Source organism: Entelurus aequoreus, linkage group LG02 (genome assembly GCF_033978785.1).
Source record: "Entelurus aequoreus isolate RoL-2023_Sb linkage group LG02, RoL_Eaeq_v1.1, whole genome shotgun sequence".
NCBI lineage: Eukaryota > Metazoa > Chordata > Actinopteri > Syngnathiformes > Syngnathidae > Entelurus > Entelurus aequoreus.
Window position 1 is genome coordinate 46,249,217 of NC_084732.1, and position 23,537 is coordinate 46,272,753.

General features: G+C 40.6%; 1 protein-coding gene across 1 annotated transcript; it reads right to left on the reverse strand.

Annotated features, from left to right (window-relative positions):
- Positions 1-4,015: 4,015 nt before the first annotated feature.
- Positions 4,016-23,324, reverse strand: sltm (SAFB-like, transcription modulator). Its single transcript, XM_062027763.1, has 20 exons — positions 23,149-23,324; positions 22,430-22,517; positions 22,297-22,352; positions 21,486-21,510; positions 19,316-20,309; positions 18,735-18,778; positions 18,546-18,652; positions 18,306-18,455; positions 9,954-10,066; positions 9,740-9,879; positions 9,554-9,654; positions 9,416-9,469; positions 9,229-9,344; positions 6,345-6,504; positions 6,003-6,118; positions 5,450-5,626; positions 5,052-5,354; positions 4,839-4,974; positions 4,612-4,769; positions 4,016-4,530 (listed from the first exon to the last, which is right to left on the reverse strand). The coding sequence occupies exons 1-20, from the start codon at positions 23,281-23,283 to the stop codon at positions 4,428-4,430; spliced, it is 3,276 nt and encodes a 1,091-aa protein (XP_061883747.1). The 5' UTR covers positions 23,284-23,324; the 3' UTR covers positions 4,016-4,427.
- Positions 23,325-23,537: the final 213 nt, after the last annotated feature.

Consider the following 23,537-nt stretch of genomic DNA (forward strand, 5'->3'; position numbering starts at 1 on the left):
CTGCTCTTGCATGTGGACTACCTAAAAAAAAGTCAAGTCAAAGCCTCCTTTTTCACAGGGTTTTTACTTGCAGTGAATATAAATTGTATTGCCTCTTCCCACGATTCCAAAATGTAAAATGATTGTTGGTATAAAGAGCGCCCCCTTCTTACACTTTGTACATCAGGGCTATTCAACTCACCACCCGAGTTCAGTTCAAAGCTTGGGAGACAAACATTTTTGCAGCCAAACTCCTAAAAACACTAGCATGCTCCTGTTGTATAAACTTGGACCAGTGTGAACACATTGGCAGATCCTTGCATTGACCTATTAACCTTGTTAGCAAACATAAGACCAATGGGGTCCAAACTTGTGATTTACCTAACTGAGGCGTTCCTCAAGGCACCACTTTAAGTCCTCTCCTTTTTGGCAGTTTCTTTTTCTTAACGCAATTTATGTAACTTAGATGTTGCTGCAGCTTGTTTACATCAGATGCGGTCAGTAGTTCAACTTCTTTAGTCCCTCAAGGTTCCATTTTAGGTCCTTTCTTTTTCATCATTAGTTTTGTCATTCAGTTCAAAACACTCGTGAGAGACTGACTCTTCAAAACACGGTCATAGAGATGATCTTTGATTAATTTTTTTTTTGCAGAAGGTCCTTAAAAACAGCATTGCGCTACTGTAACTCTGACAAAACAAATAGACTAAAATTAAATGTCTACTGTCAAGGACGCTGGTTCTCTGGAATATACAAAACAAGAATAATTGTGAAGGGAGAAGTCCTGCCCCTTCGTCCTAGAAATGTGGCCCCAAAACAATTGAGTTAGAATAACCCTAAGCTACATAATCAAAGGTGATTTTTGGGCCCCTTCAGATCACCTCACTGATGTTTAGTTGGATTTAGGTCTAAGCTCTTGCTGGGCCATTCCAAAATTGTTTTTTTCTTTTTTTTTAATTTGCATAAAAAAACCTGTTTATGACCTTCTAAATATGTTTTCAACATAATGAGAGCCCTCGAGACATGAAATAACAATCTTAAGTCACCTTTACACACTTTGACTGCATTACACAGCTTGAGGCTGAGCCAATCAGTGGCCACGATACTGAACAGCGCACTCCGCTTGGTTTGGTTTCACATAGTGGCCAATACTACTGTAATATTCAGTTTTAGTTTAGACAGTTTAATGCTTGAAAATACTTAAAGGAAAAAGTAAATGTACAAAATGCTCTAAAAAAAAATTTAAATATCCAAAAGCAATTGCAACGTGGCGTGGAACAACTGTAGTTTGGTTTGTTTTCGCAAGATTTTACTGTTGTTGCACATACCGCCTTGAAGTATTGCACGTTCTATTTTTGGTTATTTTAATAATTTTAATCAATTTAACAATAATAATAACTATGTATTTTATTTAAAATAAATATTGACATTTTATTTTCGTGGAGGTTCGATTCCCATCCAGGGCCCTATTGGAGATGTTCAGTCCGAAACGTGGATAAAAAAGGTTACGTCTAGCTTCGATTTATATTCTGTTGCTTCAATTAATCGTTTGAGTGTAACTAATAAAAATGTATCACATCCTTACTGCGTAGTGTGCCTGGAACTTTAAATATGCAAACAGTTTCCACACAGACGTTGCAATAGAGTGCACATGCGGTGGTGTGTGGGTGCCCTGATTTGTGTGGTGGAAACCAGCGGAGTGTTTTTATTTTTTATTAATGCTGACAAACGATTTTTTTTATCATATTAATCACTCTTTTAAATTTTGATTAATCACAGATTAATTGCTTGAATTATTTAAAACAAAACAAAAAAGGCACAGGTGCAATTTTATTGTCAGATGTCATACAGCGGGGGTTCTCAACCTTTTTGACCTTGGGGCCCAATTTTTCCACTACAGAGGGGCACGGGTCCCACTCAAATATTAACACTGAATTAATATTCTTACTTTTGATTTTAATCATATTCAATAATTATATCTAACCCATTTACAATTTACAACCTTATCAAATTATATGAAAGCATGTGTTAATCACAAAGATTATTAATTTAAACCTTGGTCTTCGGGCAGGCTGATTAGAAAAATAAAGTCGAAGCAAATACACTGCAAAATAAGGGACAAAAAGAAATGTACATACAATTATGTTGTGCTAAAATAAACTACAGCAATAATTAATGTTAACTAAACTGTCATTCAAATTAAGGTGCAAATAAAAATACAACTTTAGTCATATTTGCATTTAAGAAACTTCTATGATGACTTTAGCTCCAGACTACTTCTCTTTGTTTGCGATTGTCATTACTGCCACAAGTGGTGGAAAAGTGTATCACAACTGAGTTAATATGGACCACAGCCGTGAAACAGATATTTTTAGGTGGTCCTCGCAGCCCAAAGTTGGGCCCTATGGTTAAGAAACACTGTACCATACACAAACAGTTTTTAAGTGTGTTACTTAAATGTAATTTTTTTTCCCTAAAAACTTGGAAAGTTTTATCTGAAGTCCAGTCAGTGTATTTTGAAGTGAAATTTGCCAAGTAGTCTCCCCACTATCATCTTTGCAGTGACTCATGCATTGATCTAATTGAACACATGACCATCATCCACGGTCAAGGTAAAGAAGCATCCATCCATTTTTACCGTACAGTCAAAATAAATTCTGTGATTAATCTGTATATACATGATGAATGCAATACTAACTATATTGAGTTAATGCATTACATTTGACAGCCCTAACTATGCACATATAAATGATGTGCATTTATTAGGAAAACTGCCTTAAAACTATCTTACCTACAATACGAAAAATGAGGCTATTAAGTGTGTTTTATTAGATTACTCGAGTAATAGAACAAATTAATCGATATATTAATTGCTAGAATAATCAATGGCTGCAGCCCATATGTTACTAATGCGAGTGACTTGCCATGGCGACCCCTGACAGGATAAGCCAAAAAATTTGAAAAACCTTAAATTACTAAATATGTATGTAACTATCAATTTCTATAGAAAAAATAATAAATTAAAACATTTGGGCAGTTTTTTTGCAGGATTTTATTTTTATAATTTTGTTATTTGACGCTTTTTATTTTTCCATGGATTTAAAAATGTGGCAATTTGAGGGTGGGGCTGGCAATTTTTTCTATTCCTTCTCTTCATTAGCTAATCATGTAGCAGTGAAGGAGGCTGCCGTTCCTTCATAGGAGAGCTTTTACAAAATAAAATTAAAGTAGTGAGGGTTAACTTTTGTGAACGGAGCCCCTTTTTGTTAATAAAATATTTCTGACTAAAGGTTCACAAGGTTTGGAAGATTTCCCTATCAAATGTTTGTTTGGCCCATCAAAAGATGAATTGATATTGTGTGTCAGCGTGCTTTCTTGTTTGCCTTGTGTACAGTTGGTGATGGTGAGGTAAATGCTGTATGTGTATTTGGACACAATGGAACATAGTAGTCGTCACGTTGATATGCACCAACAGCAAAGCAACATACCTCATTTTGTAATGAACACAGCAACAGTGTGCAAGGTACTTTTTCAAAATAGACTAATGGCCAAAAAGGTTCTAACCTTAGTAGCAATCTTACAAGCCAGCTGAAATATGATTAACATAATGAAAAGGGCTGTTTTCATGTTTGGCTTTTAAAGAGCAACTTAATGTGAATTTGTTGCAAATGAACATGTGCAGGTTAGTTAGACACAACCACAGTGCTGCACATTTCTAAGGGAGACACACTTTTGTGTTGCACGGCAAAATGTTGACCAAAAAGCTTTGTTGGTAACGTTCTCATGTAGTATGTATGAGCTAGTATCTCATTTCTTGTCTTATTCTCATTTTCTGCAGCAAACATGGGAGGTTAACTCATGATTTCATTGTTATCAATGACCAAATAATGTAGCCTTTCACATTGCAGTCACATTATGTAAATTGTGATATATATTTAACTACATGCCTTATAGACGAGGGACATTCAACCTGATTAGAATTACCAAGATAATAAAAAATATTTAAAATTAAAAGCATGAGTTGTCGTCCTTTGCAACATTCAGATGTTCTATGGCAACACAGGATTTATTTTTCAGATGCACAAATAAGTATGAAAGTTATGCATGCCAACTATGTTACAGCTTTCAATGCCATGTGTTTGTACAAAAATTCCTTAATGAGCTACATGACTGTCAAAGTAAACATTAAGTTAAGTAAAAGATATTCAACAAATATGACATCAACTGCAAGGGAAATGAACCAGTTGAAAACTTGGAAATACAATGAACTTGCACAGGAAGCTATTGAACACTTGGTCAGACAGCAACAATAGCAGACAAAGTCTACATAGAAACAAACAAAATAGTAGATCACGGTGTTGCCACCTGAATGTTATTTGCTATTCTAAAAAATAAAAAGCTTGGAAAAGACCTCAATTTTTAGTTTTTCAAGTGGCAGCATTTGGTCGACATCAGAACGGGCGAGTTCCCTTGAAGGATTTATATACGCCAGAGTTACCACCGCTAGGAATGGAGTTGCTGGTGATTTGTACGATCCGACTGATTCCAGAGTGACTGGGAATTAAAACAAAAAACAATGACTGACAGTTCAGTAGAAAATAGACCAGAAATCATTTTGAAAATCCATTTTCATACCCAGAAGGTGGAGACATCATGCTGCCCCGGCTGTTGGCCATCCTGCGGCTGTTAGAGAAGCCTCCTCGTTGGGAAGCTGAGCCGGCGTTCCAGTCCTTCCTCATGGCCTGCTCTCTGTTGTGACGCTCCACCACCACCTGGCGGCCTGAGTTAAAAGACTGCAAGGACCAATGAGCAGTCAGCCACTAGTCTTCATTCAAATAAATGCATTGTGTTCCAAAGCAGACCTCATTCATTCCTATTGGTCTCCCTACATCACGTTCATTGAAAGAACCTCTCCCTCGGCTGGCTGAGGAACCTCCTCTCAGTGCGGGACCCGGACCGTCTCTACCTGAGCGCTCTGGACGCATCCGCATGGGCCCACTGCGCAAACGCCACCATGAATAAGTGGAAAGCAAACAAAGGATTGATTGTCGTCAGAAAAAGTAGTTTTCGGTTACCGTAAATCTCCCTTGTTGGCATTCATGCTGGATTCATTCTTCCAGCTGTGTCCTGCATCTCTTGGGGACCGGGGGTGTGACATGTTGCTGGACATTCTGGCTACCATTGGCCGGTCATGCATCTGAACGGGCCGTCTCTCATCTCGATCCCTGCGGTCTGTGTCGCGCAGTTCAGTGCGGGAATGAGGTGGATCGGCCCTGCGAACCACTTCAAAATTCTTGGGGTAGCGCTCAAAGGCGGCGCCCGTTTGAGGAGAGTGGCGGCTCTTCTTTGCTTCTGGCTCGCCTTCAAACCGGTTACGCCTGGAAACCAAGGCACTAATCAGAATGTCTTTCAGCCTACAGGTGACTAAACCATTAAACTAAACCACAGCTAAAACATGGTCGAACAATGGTACCTGTCATACGTGTTGGGCTGCTCCACAGCAGCTTGCGGGAATCGACTCTTCTCACGGGGGTTGAAGTTGGAGAAGCGATTCTGCTGCCGGTTGAAGTTGGGGCCTTGGTTTGGACGACCGACTGTGGCATTAGATTGCATCTTCTTGTTGCCGTTCCAGAATGCATTGTCTCTACGGCTAAAATGTCAAATACAACAATGTTCAGTTACTTTGTTACAATTCTCAAACTTAACAGTACATAAAATAAAAAAGTTAAGTGTAGTGTTTATGCTGTCAAATGTAATATTGTCACTCTTTTATTTCCTTTTCTATAACTTATTTCTTTGTTACTTTGTTCATGTAAACAGACGGCCAGATAAATTAACTTTCCTCTATGTAAAACACACGCTATTTCTACCATTTGAAACCCATCGTTTTCTTTCTATAGCAAACACATTGTTTCCCTTGATATGAAACCCATAGTTTTCAGTCTATACGAAACCCATAATTTTTCCTCTATATGAAACACATTGTGTATTGTCTGACCACAAATGGGGAAAAAAAGTGTGCACACCCATGTTCAATATCACGGCCTCTTTTGAGATTTCTCTTCTCTAGCTCAAAGCGGATGTGCTCCTGTCGTCTGAGCTCCTGTTCGCGGGCCATTTGTTCTGCCTCTTTACGCCGCTCCTGAACAAAAATGCACACATTAAAAAACATTCATTGACACAAGATGTGAGATTTTAAATTGGAAAATCTAGTTTAAAACATTTTACACCTGCACTTCAAATGTCTGAAACTGAATGACTCATCTAGCAGCCACCAGATAACATTCAAGCCTCACATCAGTGATTCCTAGTTTGTTCGCTACATTAATATTTCCTCCCTTTACAATCAGTAGGCTTTGTGTTCATACATGCTCTATGCGGATTCTTTCCCTTTCAAGCTTTTCCCTCTCAAAGCGCTCCCTCTCCAGTTTTTGTCTTTCCATCTCCAGTCTCTGGCGCTCGCGGATGATGTTCTCTCGCTCTTCACACTCCCGTTGACGCCGCACCTGTTCTGCAATTTCACGGTGCCTAAAGAAAGTTGGAAAGCACAATCAACACAACCTTTTTTAAATTAATCCATCAAATAACCACATATCAGATCCTTCTCAAGACCCAGTTGGCAATTAGACCAGGCGGTCAACACTTATTTGGCAGTTTTAGACGAATGAGATCAAATTTGTTAACTTGTCAAATAAGAATCTTTATCATTGGCCATTTGTGGTAACTAAGGAGTTACCGTAGTTGCCAGAAGGTGGTTAAAAAAAGTTGAGAATACAACAATTCTGATAAAAATGGTTGTCACTGACATATGTAGCAATAACAAAGTAGAGCCCATATGTTCAAAAGTTATGGCTAAGTGTGATATGCTAACATACCGGTAAAGTATTTAAGCATGCTGGCAATGGTAGAGGAGCCACTGGAATGTGTTGTAGTTTTGGTGTGCTGTGTCCTGCACCTACCAAAGGAAGGGAGCAGTCACCAGGGTGGGATGAGTTACAAAAGATCTTGCACGCCTTCTTTTTAACTCCTCAATATTGATTACAAATAACTAGTCTTTCGGCTGTCTTTGCTCAGTCTATTTTTGGTCGCAACACCAAACCAGTGACAGATGAACTGATTACTGATTCAATGACTGTGGTGCTGAACTACTGTACATTAACAGCTCCTGAAGCAGGTTGTGTCCTCAGAAGACTAAAAGTAAATCCCCTGCTCTGCCTTTTGGGTCCCGAAGTCAAAAAGGTTATGAAACCCTGAGCGAGATTATGTTAACTAGCCAGCTTGTTTCCTCGTTCTGTCGTCTACCTTTCTTGCAATTCAGTGCAGCGTTTAGGCACGAGGAACAGCGAGTAACTGCGCCGAGCGTTCAACAAATTATGTTTAGATGTTTTTTTTGGTATTGTAGTCGGCAGAAGTAATATTTTGATGCGAACATGAATGTTTAAAAACGCGGATTTCATTTTACATGCCTGGGTAATAGAAGATGAAGATGACTTTTTTTTTTAACAAATGAGGATTCCCATCCTTATCTTTTTTAAACTAATTTATACAGAGAATGAGCTACTGGTTATAGAAGCGAGCACGAAGAGAGTGTGAAACGTTAGAGCAGATGGAAGCAGAGTGAGTGAGGTCGGCATGACTTGACACTGTAAAAATAAGGAACTTGGAGCCAAGCTATGCTGACATAAATGGAGTACTTACCCAAAATCAACTGTAAAAAATTTCCCCAGCCAAATGGACCAAACAGATAACTGTCCATCGAGTAAGTCACTATAATATTGATCAGCACACCATGCATGTTAATACAAATGCATACACTGTCGAGCTCGCTGTGTACAAACAAAACATGAAATGTGGGCTAATACTTTAGAGATACTGTAATATGATTGTTTTTCAGTCCGTACAGATTGGTGCCCTATCGCATTGTGTTGTGTATTACAAACTTAAAAGCCATTCAGCTGGTGATGCAAGAAGCTAGCGGCTATTACCGAAGCATGCCGTCGCAATGCTGTGTGTTACTACGCTAGAAAAATAATTCCTAAGTGTTCGCTCTTACAATAACAATGTCGCTACAGCTTGGTTATTATACAAATTACGGAACGTAAATGAAGTATTGTTGGCGGATTTTGGATGCATTCTTAAAGTGATTTAGAGGAACAATGGATTGCTCCCATTAGCTGCATTGCTATCCACCTACGACGAGCAGATTACTACAAATTTGAACGCAAAAAAATTAAACCTTTTGTCTTCTCGTCTCTCATAAGAATTGTGAACAAAATGCAAAATTCCAAAAAAAAAGTCCAGTTCCCCTTTAACACAAACCAAAATTTTCAGTGATACACATTGCACTGCACCAGACCGAGAAAAGATTAATGCGAGGCGGTCCGTGTGATCATGGAGCTCTGTGCCCACACACAATTGTATCTGGCGTGGGCAGAGGCTCTTAATTGGGCTTCAAGACAAGCCCACTGTTGCTCTTCTGCGCGACAGCTGTGAAAGTCGACAGCTGTGAAAGTGCTAGATTTGATATGCAGCAGAGCCGACTCTTTAAATGTTAGTATCGCTGATGATCACTCTCATCTAATCGTGGCAGCCAAAATCGTGATTACAGTTCAACAATTGCACAGCCGTAAATTATGTTGAACTCAGAGCAAAAGTCCATTTGTGTTGCTACAGTCAAAATGGATCACACACTGACCCGTCCAGTGGGTGTCCTGTGACCCTCTTCCGGTTGGTTCAACACAGGGCATTCAAATGACTACATGACCACCAATAGAGCAACAGATGGCAGATTTCTTAGGGACCAAGATAAATGAAGATAGATAGGGAGTGTATAAAGACCAGAGTAGGCTGATCAGATTCATGTCAACCTCAGACGGAATGTAAACACTGATGATAATGAAGGGTTAAATAATATTCTGAAGAAGAAAAAAATGCTCGCAGTCGATAAACCCCGAGTGAATGCTGCTGTTCCTCTGGTAATCAGGACAAAAAGACTACACAGGTTAGCAAATGTTTTATTAAAAAAGAAATATGGGAGGAAGGGACTGTCTGATGCTAATTATGTCGTTCTTTGTATATATTGTCAAGAGCAGCCAAAAAAGAAAATAAAAGCATAAAACAGAGGCATCCACAGTTTGCACCATTTTGTACTCATGCTGCCATGCATTTAAAACATTGTATTAATTAGCACCACATGGCTGAAGTGTTGATGGAATTGAAGTTCATGCACATTTACTGTAAGATTGTGTGTACCTGCGAATCTCTGTGATTCTTCGGTTTCGCATTTTCTGCTCCATCATCTTCTCAAAAGGAAGAAAGTCTTCCATCTTATTGGCAAATTGCCGCTGTTTCCCTTTAACCATCTCCAACTGTGGGAAGAGGAGAACATCAATGTGACATTTAAACCAAATTAATACAAGAAAGAAAAATGAAAAATTACCTCTTCAGGAGGAATGAACCATTTAGAGCGTCTTTGATCATTCATGTTAAAAGGCTGAGAACAAAGAAGGAAACACTGGAGCATGATTGACATCCAGCACAAGAGTAAGTGCGTTTATAATTATAAAACATATATTACCTTCTCGAAATACCTTGTTTTTCTGAAAAGTCTTGTTTTCACAACATTTGACTTTCCTTTGTTTTGATCTTCCTCCACCATATCACCAGGGCTCTTTGCCCCTGAGCGAAAAAAACAACAACAATCATCCGTTAAAACAAATTAAATATCTAAAATGTGCAAGATGACAAGACGACTAAACCCTACGTCCACGTCCTCGGTCATCTCTCTTTGAAGGACCTTGGCCTGAACTAGTAGAACCACAATCAGTTTTGCCACCCTTTGCCGCCTTTGAAGAATCTTTGTCCTTTTCCACTGATTTGTCATTTTTGTGAGGGGGTTGTGATCTAAATGTAATGGAGATAACCATAAGTCAGTTAATCAAACAGAAGTTATTTTGAAATTGTATTCTATCACCCACTTGTTGGAAGGCTTTGACCCTGTCAAACTGCGCTTTTCACTTGACTTGCTGCTACTTGCTTTGTCATCCATATCAGTCTTTGAAGATTCCTTTTTAAAGGGGTAATTTTTGACCTACAAAAAAAACATGAATAGGCAACTCAAGTACAGGTACAGAGATTTGTCAACATTAGCAACAAATAGACTAACATTTGGTGCAGACTAAGTTGTTAACAATAGTCGGTGAGGTAAATGCTTGTGTTTTTCTGGACGGAAGTGAATCAGCACGGCCACTCGCAATATTAAACTGGAAAAAATGTTAAGTGTGGAGACAGTTCATCTTCATCTTGTTAAAAACCCTGCTCATTTTGGAAAGACGATCTTGTTTTTAATGGCAGTACATCTGTGATGTGGGCGTATTTAAAGCGCAAGCATGTCGGACATCCGCAGGATGCAATCTCAACTCGATAAGAGTTTGCTTGCTATCTAACAAGTATGAGACAAGGTCTTGTAAGAAATAAATGTAATGATCATTTTAGCCAATGTCCGCCAGGTAAACTTTGACGATATTAATAGACAAAGTGCTTTTTTTGTCAGGAACTTCAGGTGCAAAGCAATGTCAATTTGCAGTGCAAAGAAGAAAAACAATAACATGTCAATCACACAAACACCAACACACGCAAAAAAATATTAGGTAATGAGCGCTGCTATCATAAAATAATAGATATAGAATCTATCAAATAGCTAGAATGAATCAATAATACTATAAAATTAGTGTGAAATTGCTAAAAATGGCAGGAGTTAATCAATAATATACCAGTGTGCAGCTTTTTAAAACATATCACAAAATGATTTCTTTTTGAGGACGTTAGACAGCCTTGGTGTTTGGTTTTTATTGCTGCTATTTTGACTGTCCTTTGTTTTCATTTTAAAAAAAATACATTTTGTCAGCACTATTCTTGTTTTGCTTTTTGCTTTTAATTGAACAAAAGTTTAAAAGTTATTTTTGTTTGCGTAACAGCCTAATGAGCATCAGTTACACTACAAATAAATATATCTAAATTAATTAGTTGTCCCTGTTAGTGCCTAAAACAGGGTTTCTGCAGGTGCTAGCACGTTTAACTTAATGCCTTTTTAATGCCACTTACAATCAATCAATCAATCAATCGTTTATTTATATAGCCCTAAATCACAAGTGTCTCAAACGGCTGCACAAGCCACAACGACATCCTCGGTACAGAGCCCACATAAGGGCAAGGAAAACTCACCCTAGTGGGACGTCGATGTGAATGACTATGAGAAACCTTGGAGAGGACCGCATATGTGGGTAACCCCCCCCCCCCCCCCCCCTAGGGGAGACCGAAAGCAATGGATGTCGAGTGGGTCTGACATAATATTGTGAAAGTCCAGTCCATAGTGGATCCAACACATACAATAATTTTAATATAGAGTGGAACCTCGATTCACAACCGCCTCTATTTGCAACCTTTTCGGTTTACGTTTACATCGCACCAACTAAGCCTCTGTGTGCGGACCATGTCTCAGCATACAAACACTTTTTTCATTCATTCAGCATGCTGCTTGAAGCCATTGAGGGCTGCCATTTTGAGGACATTCTTTTCTGAACATGCAGGCACGGCCATTTTGAAGAGGCGGGGCATTCGACGTCACATTCTGTTTCCGTCCAACCACACCGGCGCGGCCATTTCAAAAGAGCCTCGAGGCTAGCAGTACTTCTGACAAGTTTATTTCCACAATTGTTGTACCTTACACCGGTCAGAGTTGTGTCAGCCTGTCTTAGAGATCACTTGTGTAATAGAAATGCTTTAAATGTGTCCAAGCTTTCACAGTTTTGCTCTATAACTTTGGGTTGCTAGACAACAACTGAGCTAGCATATTAGCTAGTGATCCTGCAGTCCCTTCACTTCAAGGATTTTATCTGCGAATGGGCCTTTGTTTTGCAGCAAGTCTTTAATTGTGATGAGAACGAAAAAGATGCCATAGCGGACTTTTCTTACGGCAAATAAAGGATGGCCTCACACTGCAACTACCAGGTGTGTTATTAAGATTGTGTGCTATTATAATCTTGCCGTGCTACGGTGAATGTGCATATCATGAATTGTTTGCTAGTGCATTGCTTTTGTGCTGCTGACCAGTGTGATTTATTAAATTAGTACTTTTTGCAATGCAATTTTCCTCCCTTTTTTTCTGTTAGTGCACCAATACTAAAAGTTTTATAGAACAACTTTTCTACTTAATGGTAAGTGCAATTTGTCTTGTCCAAATAAATAGTACAAATTAATAGGCACCCACTCTATATAGTTATTGTTAATATGCATATTAAGCTATTTGGTACATCATTAGGCTAATGATAACCGAGCATAAGTAAAAGAATCTGGGCGCCGTTTATAAACGATCATATATTGGAGCAGGAGTTACAATCGTTTTAGAATGTGACTTCATGAATGAAAAACAGTAGCCGTTCGCAAACTGGAAGTGACGTCTTCAGACAGTGTCAGCGGAAGCAGAAACGAAGGCAGGAAAATACAACGATAGACAGAGTCACTTCAACCAGAAATAAGTACATACAGTGGGGCAAAAAAGTATTTAGTCAGCCACCGATTGTGCAAGTTCTCCCACTTAAAATGATGACAGAGGTCTGTAATTTTCATCATAGGTACACTTCAACTGTGAGAGACAGAATGTGAAAAAAAATCCAGGAATTCACATTTTAGGAATTTTAAATAATTTATTTGTAAATTATGGTGGAAAATAAGTATTTGGTCACTTCAAACAAGGAAGATCTCTGGCTCTCACAGACCTGTAACTTCTTCTTTAAGAAGCTCTTCTGTCCTCCACTCATTACCTGTATTAATGGCACATGTTTGAACTCGTTATCTGTATAAAAGACAACTGTCCACAGCCTCAAACAGTCAAGACTCCAAACTCCAACTCAACTATGGTCAAGACCAAAGAGCTGTCGAAGGACACCAGGAAAATAATTGTAGACCTGCACCAGACTGGGAAGAGTGAATCTACAATAGGCAAGCAGCTTGGTGTGAAAAAATCAACTGTGGGAGCAATTATCAGAAAATGGAAGACATACAAGACCACTGATAATCTCCCTCGATCTGGGGCTCCACGCAAGATCTCATCCTGTGGGGTCAAAATGATCATGAGAACAGTGAGCAAAAATCCCAGAACCACACGGGGGGACCTGGTGAATGACCTGCAGAGAGCTGGGACCAAAGTAACAAAGGTTACCATCAGTAACACACTAAGCCGACAGGGAATCAAATCCTGCAGGGCCAGACATGTCCCCCTGCTTAAGCCAGTGCATGTCCAGGCCCGTCTGAAGTTTGCCAGAGAGCACATGGATGATACAGCAGAGGATTGGGAGAATGTCATGTGGTCAGATGAAACCAAAATACAACTTTTTGGTATAAACTCAACTCATCGTGTTTGGAGGAAGAAGAATACTGAGTTGCATCCCAAGAACACCAAACCTACTGTGAAGCATGGGGGTGGAAACATCATGCTTTGGGGCTGATTTTCTGCTAAGGGGACAGGACGACTGATCCGTGTTAAGGAAAGAATGAATGGGGCCATGTATCGTGAGATTTTGAGCCAAAACCTCCTTCCATCAGTGAGAGCTTTGAAGATGAAACGTGGCTGGGTCTTCCAGCATGACAATGATCCCAAACACACCGCCCGGGCAACGAAGGAGTGGCTCCGTAAGAAGCATTGGAAACCAAGTCATGTCAAAGGCGCACTTTCACACTGTTTCTGTGCACTCGACAACGTCAGACAGCCTCTGCCGCAGCCAAGGCGAGAGAAAGAGCAGAAGCAGGAAGAGCTTGTCTTTCCTTTTGCCCAAGAGGAAAATATCCAAAAATTGGAGAAACCTATGTTGGAAACATCAATGCAAATGGTACGGTACAATAAAGAAATCGCTGCTTCCATCACTGAAGCGGAAGCACTAGAAACTGCAGTTGACACCATGAAAGTAAGAGGTAGTATTTTCTGTAATACTTAATTTAGTAATTCAACTCACTTGGCAACCACACAACACACTCAACAGTATATCAGAATCAGAATCACTGAACAAGCCAAAGCTTTCGAGACAGTATGACATCAAAAATTAAGAGGATGCTTCAATGAAATCAGAGGCATAGCACACCCCCTTGCAGGACCAATTTAGTGGAGATGCATATGTTCGTGAAGCATGACAAGTCATGTTTAAAAAATGCCATTCTACTCTGCCACACTACATGAGACCTGAAAACCACTGCAGTGGTGAATCACCTCCATATCTAATAACACCAACAATAGCAATGCCAACCCAAATTATTTTGTGGGATACCATGCATTCCGTGAACTGGTATCTATAGGCTTGCTCCAATTCAATGATAAGCCTCAGAATTACACATCATGGAAACGCTCATTTCTGTCTGCCACAAGTGGCTTGGATTTAACAGCAAGTGAGAAGATGCATCTTTTTTTAAAGAGGCTAGGTGAAGAGTCGAAAGAGCATGCTGAATAGATCAGAGCAATTCACATGAATCATCCAGGAGCAGGCCTAGACGCGCTATGGGCAAGACACAAACAGGCTTATGGCTCAAAAGAAGCAATAGAAGATGCTCGCTTTGTGTGGATAGACACCTTTCCAAAGAGGGACCATGCTAAGTTAACGATGTGAGGCGATCTTCTGATGGAACTTCCATCAGTTAAGGAAGGTTTCTTACTCTTTGACACAGCCAGAGGGTGGCGAAACTTCCCTTTTGTCTAAAAGAGAAATGGTGCATCTTATAAACGATGAGGGGATGTGCATTATCCACTATTTCTATTTTTTGTAGAAGAAGCAAGCATTATCAATTACCCAAGTTTTAGCTTCATCACAGACAGACATTTTCCCCAGGACTGAAAGGTCAGCATGGCAGCCAAACAGACATCAAAGAATCTCATTTTGCAAAACAGAAATAACCCCCAGGGCCAATACGGACTTGACTGAGTCCTCATCCAATCCGATTATTATAAGAAACCACACTGTTTACGTGAGTGCCGAGCTTTCAGAGAAAAACCCATAGAAGATCGCAAAATGTTCTTGAAAAAATGCAATCTAGGCTTCAATTGCTCTGCGCCTTCACACGATGCTAAGAACTGTAAAGTGCAGGTCCAGTATCCAGACATGTTATGGCCCTACATCAAGGACCCCCACTATCAACAGGAGTGTGGAGAAGCCTGTTCCAGAATATGGTGGGGAGGAAGTCAGCACTTTGCCTCAAACCAACGTCACAACCAAATGCACCAAAGACTGCGGTGGAGACCTTGAAGGCCGACCCTGCTCCAAAATTTGCCTTGTGAAAATATATCCAGCCGGTCACAAAGACAAAGCAGTGAAGGTGTATGCAATTATGGACGAGCAGAACAATAGGTCGCTGGTTCGTTCACTTGGAAGTGTTTGCAGACAAAATCCCAAGTGCTCCATACACTCATAACATGTGCAGGGGTGAAGAAACTAACAGGAAAGAGGGCAAGTGGATATGAGGGAACGATCCAAATTCTATTACCCAGCCTTACAGAATGTAATGGCATTCCTGAAAACAGGGGGTGAGATTCCAAACCCAGATGCTGCGCTCCACCATGCTCATTTAAAATCAATAGCTCATCTCATCCCAGATGTGGATTCAGTTGCCCAAATCATGATGCTCTTGGGTCGAGACATTGTTAGAGTGCACAAGGTCTGCACTCAAGTGACAAACTACCTTGCAGAATGTTTTGGGGAGGAATCTACTTTTACTATTGACCATATTGGGTAAGATGTAATCAAGAGGACCAAGGACAACAACCACATTGCTTTTCCAACTCAAAATGCTTAATTCATGAAAACATTCAGCGATGAACGACTAGAAAGACTCTTACAACAAATGGGTAGTCCCATTGCCCTTAAAGAGTCTACGTCGGCGGCTTTCCAACAACACGCCTCAGAACCCTGCAGATGAGGTCATGCATTCTGTTGCTGCTGGCCATTTTAACAACAACAACCCCCCAAATGTACCCAGTATTTGGTGCAAACTGATCCACGCCACCCTTGAAAAAACCTTTGATCTTGTGGACCAAGTTCAGATGCAGACATCCTGCTTCTGGTGTCAATCCTAATCACAAAGCCAGATCCAAACGGCTTGGTTCCCAAAGATTAGTCAAGTTCTCTTTATGGAAGTCACTAATTTGTGCCATGATGCACCTGAAACACATACAAAATTGGCACAGATGGCGCAAGAAATTCCTTCAAACACTGCAAGCAAAAAGAGAGCGGCAGTCCCAATGTCCAAACATCGAGCCAAGGCGCATCCCTTCTACTCAAAGGCAGTCAAGTACCAAGGAAAGAATGGCCATCTAGACTGGTAACAAAGGCCTTTCAAAGCAAAGATGGAAAAGTTCAGCATGTGGAGATGAAGGTCATCAAACTCATGGGGGGAGTCATTCGCAACATCTGCTACAAAGCTAATGACGCTTCGCACCCCAAAAGACTATGGTATTTCATCCATTTTATAGAAAAAAAAAAGTCGTAGTACGCGAACCGTAAGTGACGTCTTCTGACCGGAAACAAGAAGTTTGGCAGGAAATACAACAAAAGACGTAAAGATAGTCAGTTCAACCAGCAATATCTACATACCGTATTTTCCGCACCATAAGCCGCACCTAAAAACCACAATTTTTCTCAAAAGCAGACAGTGCGGCTAATAACCCGGTGCGCCTTATATATGGATTAATATTCATATTTATTTTCATAAAGTTTAGGTCTCGCAACTACGGTAAACAGCCGCCATCTTTTTTCCCCGTAAAAGAGGAAGCGCTTCTTCTTCTACGGTAAGCAACCGCCAAGGTGAGCACCCGCCCCCGTAGAAGAAGAAGCGCGCGGATATTACGTTTCATTTCATTTGTGTATTTCTGTAAAGACAACAAAATGTCTCCTACTAAGAGACACGCGTACAAGGTTCCACTGACTTTTGATATTCATGTGAACCGCACTGTGGATACAACGGGAACACGTACGGTGAATATTCGCACCACAGGGAATGAGAAGTTGTCCTACTGTGGTTCTAGCTTGCCATGCTAACGGCCAGAAACTTCCACCCACGGTGATATTCAAAAGGAAGACCTTGCCAAAAGAGAACTTTCCAGCCGGCGTCATCATAAAAGCTAACTCGAAGGGATGGATGGATGAAGAAAAGATGAGCGAGTGGTTGATAGACGTTTACGCGAAGACACCGGGTGACTTTTTTCACGCAGCGCCGTTCCTGTTGATCTACGACTGCATGCGCGTCCACATCATCGATGGTGTCAAAAAACAAGTGAAGCACACCGAAGAAGAATAATTCGAGGGATTTGTGGATGAGTAATAACTTCAGAACGTGAGCTTTAAATGTCTATTTTGTGTGTTGTGTGACACTAACGTTCGAGCAACGTTGAGTTATTGATGTTGCTATTGCTCTGCACTATTTTGAGTGTTACTATTTTTGTGATTGCACATTTGTACATTACATTTTGGGAGTGAACAGAGTTGTTAGAACGCTGGTTTGTAATATATTATTAATGTTTGACTGACCTATCTGACTGTTTTGTTGACATTCCCTTTAGCGTAGCGTAGGTGCGGCTAATAGCACGGGGCGGCTAATAGGTAAACAAAGTTTTGAAATATTCCGTTCATTAAACGTGCGGCTAATAACACGGGGCGCCTTATGGTGCGGAAAATACGGTACATCTTATGTCTTTGGTAGCGTTATACTATATAAAACTTGTATTATTCATACACAGTTAAAGAGGGTTTGTTTTGGGAAATGTAGATTGGCTATGTTTGATTATCAAGACAAACGTGATTTGTACTGCCTATTGGTGATTGTGTTGGCTGTGGGACATGGTTCATTGCAGTGGCAAATAGATGGCGATGTTGTGTCGTTTGTGAGTCATGTATGTGACTATTTTTATTGCAAACAAATTAAAATGTTTGTGTATTGTACTGCATGCCAATAGTAAGAGTTGAGAGTTATTATTTATTCAACCGTGTATTAGTTTCACCTTTTTCTGCATCATTTAACCCGGTGCAACGAAAGTGGTCTCTTCAGTCTCTCGATGAAGGAAATGAGTTTTGCTGATTTCACCAACATTGCGGAGACAGAACAGTGTATGTGTAGGCTTCATAATCTGATTAGTCGATTAATTGTTATGACAGTAAATGACTAGTCAACTATCAAAATAGTTGTTGGTTGCAACTACAGACTCAATACCGTCTTTACTGCAACTGACACTTTTGACAAGAACACAAAAACAATGAGATGTGAAATGTTTTGAGGTCTAATTTTTAAAGACTTACGCTTTCAACATATATCTGCTGTCCATCAAGCTCAGTGCAGTCCAGCTGAGAGATGCACCGTGTCACCTCTGCACTGGAAGACATCGTCACCAAGCCATAACACTTTAAACCAGGGCTGCGAGCATTTGTTAGCACCTTGGCACTTAAAACCTATCAAAAAGAAATGTTTTCATTGATGACAGAATAGCGGTGGGAAAAAAAGTGTCGATTTTGTTTGAGACACAAATCACCATTATTTACCTTGCCATATTTTCCAAACAGGTTTTTCAGATCTGCTGCTTTGGTGTTAAAGGATAGGCCGCTCACCCAAAGGTTGTAAGAGCTACTGTTGATGCTGCCGCCGACAACTGCGTTTCCACAACAAATTCAGAAAGTATTTTAAAAATCGCATTTCAAGTAATTATATCAGTGTTTTCGGAGACACCTTACCGTGTTCACCTTTTGCATCTTTTCCATCTCTCTCTCGTGAAGAGCTACAAAGCAAAATTTGCAACAACAAAGAGCAAATGAACTTTAGCAAATTAATTATTTATGTGAAGTTACAACAAAAACCTATATTTTAAATAAAACAAGACGTTTTGTACTTTTCAAAGAAAAAAAACCACCTGTGAGCAAGGCATAGAGATTTGACAATGTCTCAAAGGCTTCAGAGCTTTTCCGGTGGTGATGGGTCAGATCATGTCAGCCAATTCATTTCCTTGACTGAAATCTTCAGGTTTGTGGATAAAAAACTGCCACCAAGGGAACTAATAGTGATTAAATGCACTTTTGCCCAAAATGCAGAAGGCTTTTAGCGCTGGAACAGGAAAAAGTAACAAAATAAAGAGGGTTTTTTTCAACTCCTGGGTACTGTTGCAATTTATGCCAAAAATAAATGAAGGTGTGCAAACAGCAGAATTGGGATCATCAGTGAACACTTCACTCAAGGCCAAAAATATCTTGAGGCTAGCCACAATGTTGCGCTGTTATAGAGGAACTTGATAGAAGAACTGACATAGAAAAAGACAAACCTCTTTGCTTGACCTGAAACCCCCGTAGAGGGGCCTTTCTTCCCAGAATCCTTGTCTTTATCCCCAGCTTCAGCTTTCTTTGTGGCCTCTCTGTCGTCCTTTGAGTGCTCGTCCCACGAACCATCATGATCTTTAGCATCTTTTTCTTCAATCTTCATATCATCCGGCCTCATCTCGGCAGAGGCCTCAGGCCCATCGATGCCCTTCTCGGCCTCTGAATCTGGAAGTTTCACATGTTTACCTGGTTCAAGAAGATCATCACCATCAACCTCCAAGGTGATGGCGTCTTCATTTTGGATCGACACAGATAGGTGATCTTCCTCGGCTTCTTTAGGGGAATCCAAAGCATCAATGGCCATCTCGTCTTCAGACTCTAGCTCAGGCTCCAAGTCGAAGTAAGCCTCAGCCTCTCCGTCAAGCTCAGCTTCGAGATCGTTGAAGATGAAATTAGCTTTGGCATCTAGGTCGGGCTCAGTCTCTCGACCAGGATCGGCATCGAGGTCGGGCTCGGCATCGGCGTCGAGGTCGGGCTCAGCCTCTTGATCGGGCTCAGGCTCATGATCGGGCTCCGTGTCGAGATCGGGCTCCGCGTCGAGATCGGGCTCCGCGTCGAGGTCGCGCTCAGCGTCGAGGTCGCGCTCAGCGTCGAGGTCGGGCTCAGCGCCGAGGTCGGGCTCAGCGCCGAGGTCGGGCTCAGCGTCGAGGTCGGGCTCAGCCTCTCCATCTGGCTCAGCGTCAAGGTCAGGCTCAGCCTCTCTTTCAGCCTCAACCTTGACATCACCCTGTGGCTCGCCATCTGCGTTGGCCTCTTGTTCAGCATCTGCGACCCCCTCTGGCTCGGCATCTATTTCAGCATCCATCTCAGGCTCGGGACCCACCTCAGCTTCTGTCTCTGGTTCGACCTCAGCAGTCGTCTCAGCCTCAGCCTGAGTGATGTCCTCGCAGAGTGCAGGCTTACATTTTCCTTGTGTACCATCATCTGTATCAGCTATATCTGAGGGAATTAATAAGGATACACATGGCAAAAAACTTTTAACAAGGGCATGTTGCATATTTCTTGACCTACAAGTAGAATAGAAAGCAAATTTAGTGTTAGTGGTCATCGGGGGCGTAGACACCACAGGAAGACACAAAACACACAATCTTCACTGAAAGGGAGTGCGGGTTCAGTGTTCTTCATTTCCTTAACCACCTCCCAAAAAAAAAGTGTCAACGAGATTGTAACCGTCCGTAAGGGGAGTGGAGGGCAGGGAAAATTTCCATGAAGAGGAAAGTCTCAATCATCATCCCTTTGACATCACAGTGGTCAGTCGGTTAAAGGTCATCTGCACGTTTTAAAATACATTTCTGAAGTCCATCTTTCCTTCTGAGGATGATTTTCACCAGAGTCCAACATGCAGCAATGTGTCCAGTGGGAAACACACAGCTGTGTGTATAATGTTTCTTTAACCAAAACCATCTTGATGTTGGAGTCCAAGTCCCATATAACTGTCACGCTGTAACTCTTCAATGCAAAAAAAAACCATCAGTCTGAAGTTCATTAGAAAGCAATGTATGCGGTGTAGATGGATGATTTCCTGGAAGAGTCCCACGATGTTCTATTTGCCCATCAAAGAGGAATCTTGATCTTCTATTAAGCCTTGGGCCGTCACACACAATGACTGACAGCTTTAATATCCAATTGACTACAAATCTGCTGACTTCACATTGGGCTATCCACAATGCCAGTCAAAAATGTGAAGAACTGGTGATTATTCTTAAATCACCTGCAAATTATTTGAATTGTCTTACAATTCATTGGACAACATAATCAGAATGCATCCTTTGCATGCTGAGACTCCAGGAATGTGGCAGTTGTATTGGGCAGGTGATGTGATGCCAACAGCAAACCTTCTACAAAGCCTGTGTGTAGTCCACATAAAAGGTGGTACAGTGCAACCCATTTCCAGCGCAACAAATGTGCAAGAGGTAAACAAAATTACTTACACAACAAATCTCCAAAAATACCGCAACATATGTGCCATTTTGTAAAGTGGTAAATTAAACCTCCTCTAGTAAATGAGGTGAAATAAAATACAAAAAACGATGCATACAGGATTGTTTTGCCTGTACCTGGACAAGATGTAAGACAACATATTCGAAAACATAGACATTATGTCAGAATACATACCTTTCTCCGATTCACACTCCATTTCCTAGAAAAGATTAAAGTAAAGTGAGGTAGGAAGTAGCTAAACACAAAAAAGGAAGAACAAAAAGGAAATGGTACCACGATGTTGTTGGAGGTCTGTTATTTTTATATTAGTTTATGTGTTGTTTCAAAATTTAAGGTCTTGTGTGCAATGCTTAAAGACAAAATATGCCAAAATACACAAAGAAAACAAACATGTGTAAGAGAAATATTAAAGGCCTACTGAAACCCACTACTACTGACCACGCAGTCTGATAGTTTATATATCAATTTGTGGCATATTAAATATAAGCCTGGTTGTGTTGTGGCTAATAGAGTATATATATATGTATTGTGTTTATTTACTGTTTTAGTCATTCCCAGCTGAATATCAGGTACCACCCGCCTCTCACAGCATCTTCCCTATCTGAATCGCTTCCACTGCCCTCTAGTCCTTCACTCTCACTTTCCTCATCCACGAATCTTTCATCCTCGCTCAAATTAATGGAGAAATCGTTGCTTTCTCGGTCCGAATCGCTCTCGCTGCTTGTGGCCATGATTGTAAACAATGTGCAGATGTGAGGAGCTCCACAACCTGTCACTTCACGCTACTTCTGGTACAGGCAAGGCTTTTTTATCAGCGAACAAAAGTTGCGAACTTTATCGTCAATGTTCTCTACTAAATCCTTTCAGCAAAAATATGGCAATATCGCGAAATGATCAAGTATGACACATAGAATGGATCTGCTATTCCCGTTAAAATAAGAAAATCTCATTTCAGTAGGCCTTTAACGTACTATATGTCACTTACCTTAGAAGGCATATCATCTTCTGTGGTAGTGTCTAAGTCCGAATCCATTCTCCTTCCTAAAAAGTGGAGTACAAACATTCAAAACTGTGCTATTTTAGAAGAGACAGTTCTGGGGATGTAAACATTTCATTACCTTTGCCTTTTCCACTTTTACGAGTAGGTGTGCTTACAGGAAGCAGTATTTCCACACTACCAGCGTCTCCATCTTCTTTCTCAATAGCCTAAGACAAATATGTATATTTATGAAACACGTTCAATACTATCAAAGACGATTACACCCAGCACAATTACAACATATGGACATTAAATCCAACTGTTTATATTATTCGTGATGGAAGAAAGAATTGTTCAAACACTTAGCTAATATAATCCAGCCGTCAAAGCTTAGAGGAAGCGCCCCCGCAAATATGGAAAATCAAAACGTCACGCAACTGCAACAACGACCTTACTATAGTATCAAAGGACAAGTACTACGGGCAAAGAACACGTACGCCTACATTTTCTTCGTGTATCCTGCCTCAAGTCTATTACACAAAATCCGTTTTGGACTAAAACGAGTTGAAGAAATTTGAACGTGTTTAGGTTTCGACATGACTCGGTTACAAAGGTATCATTTTGCTATACATGACCTGTACTTACACTTTGCAATGTAGTAAGATCGCTTCCGTGTGTTATGTATGTGCACAAATAGTTGGGTTACTTTCACAATATTTTTTAAATAAGGTATGAATATTATACCACTTCCATTCACCGAGTGGTTTAGCTAGATCACATGCTAAAATGTAGCGTGGGTTAGCTGCTCTACTACGCATTAACACACGTCCATATGCACAAGACATTGGTAGAGTTTACCTGTTTTAGCCTGGCGACAAGCACACTTTTAACACCAGACGTGTCCAAAGACCTTCGTTTGAGTTCAGATTTAAGGTCAACGACCCTTAATTCTGTTATTTTTCTTAACGCCTTGGAAATGGCCCCCGACGCCATTTTACTGACTGACGAATTCGAATGCGCAGACTGAATTCCTGTCAGTATGCTTCTTTGCTGTGTTTTGTGCTTCCTTAAAATGCGACAGCGCCGCACATTGGAGTGGAGGACGAACTGAACAACTCCACTGACTTTGACATGCTTAACTGACACTATTTTGGGTACGTAATCATGCAAGTTGTATGATTACGTACCCAAAATAGTGTCAGTAGATTTATGCTGCTTTAACTGCTGACTGAAGCCTTGCTTTTGAA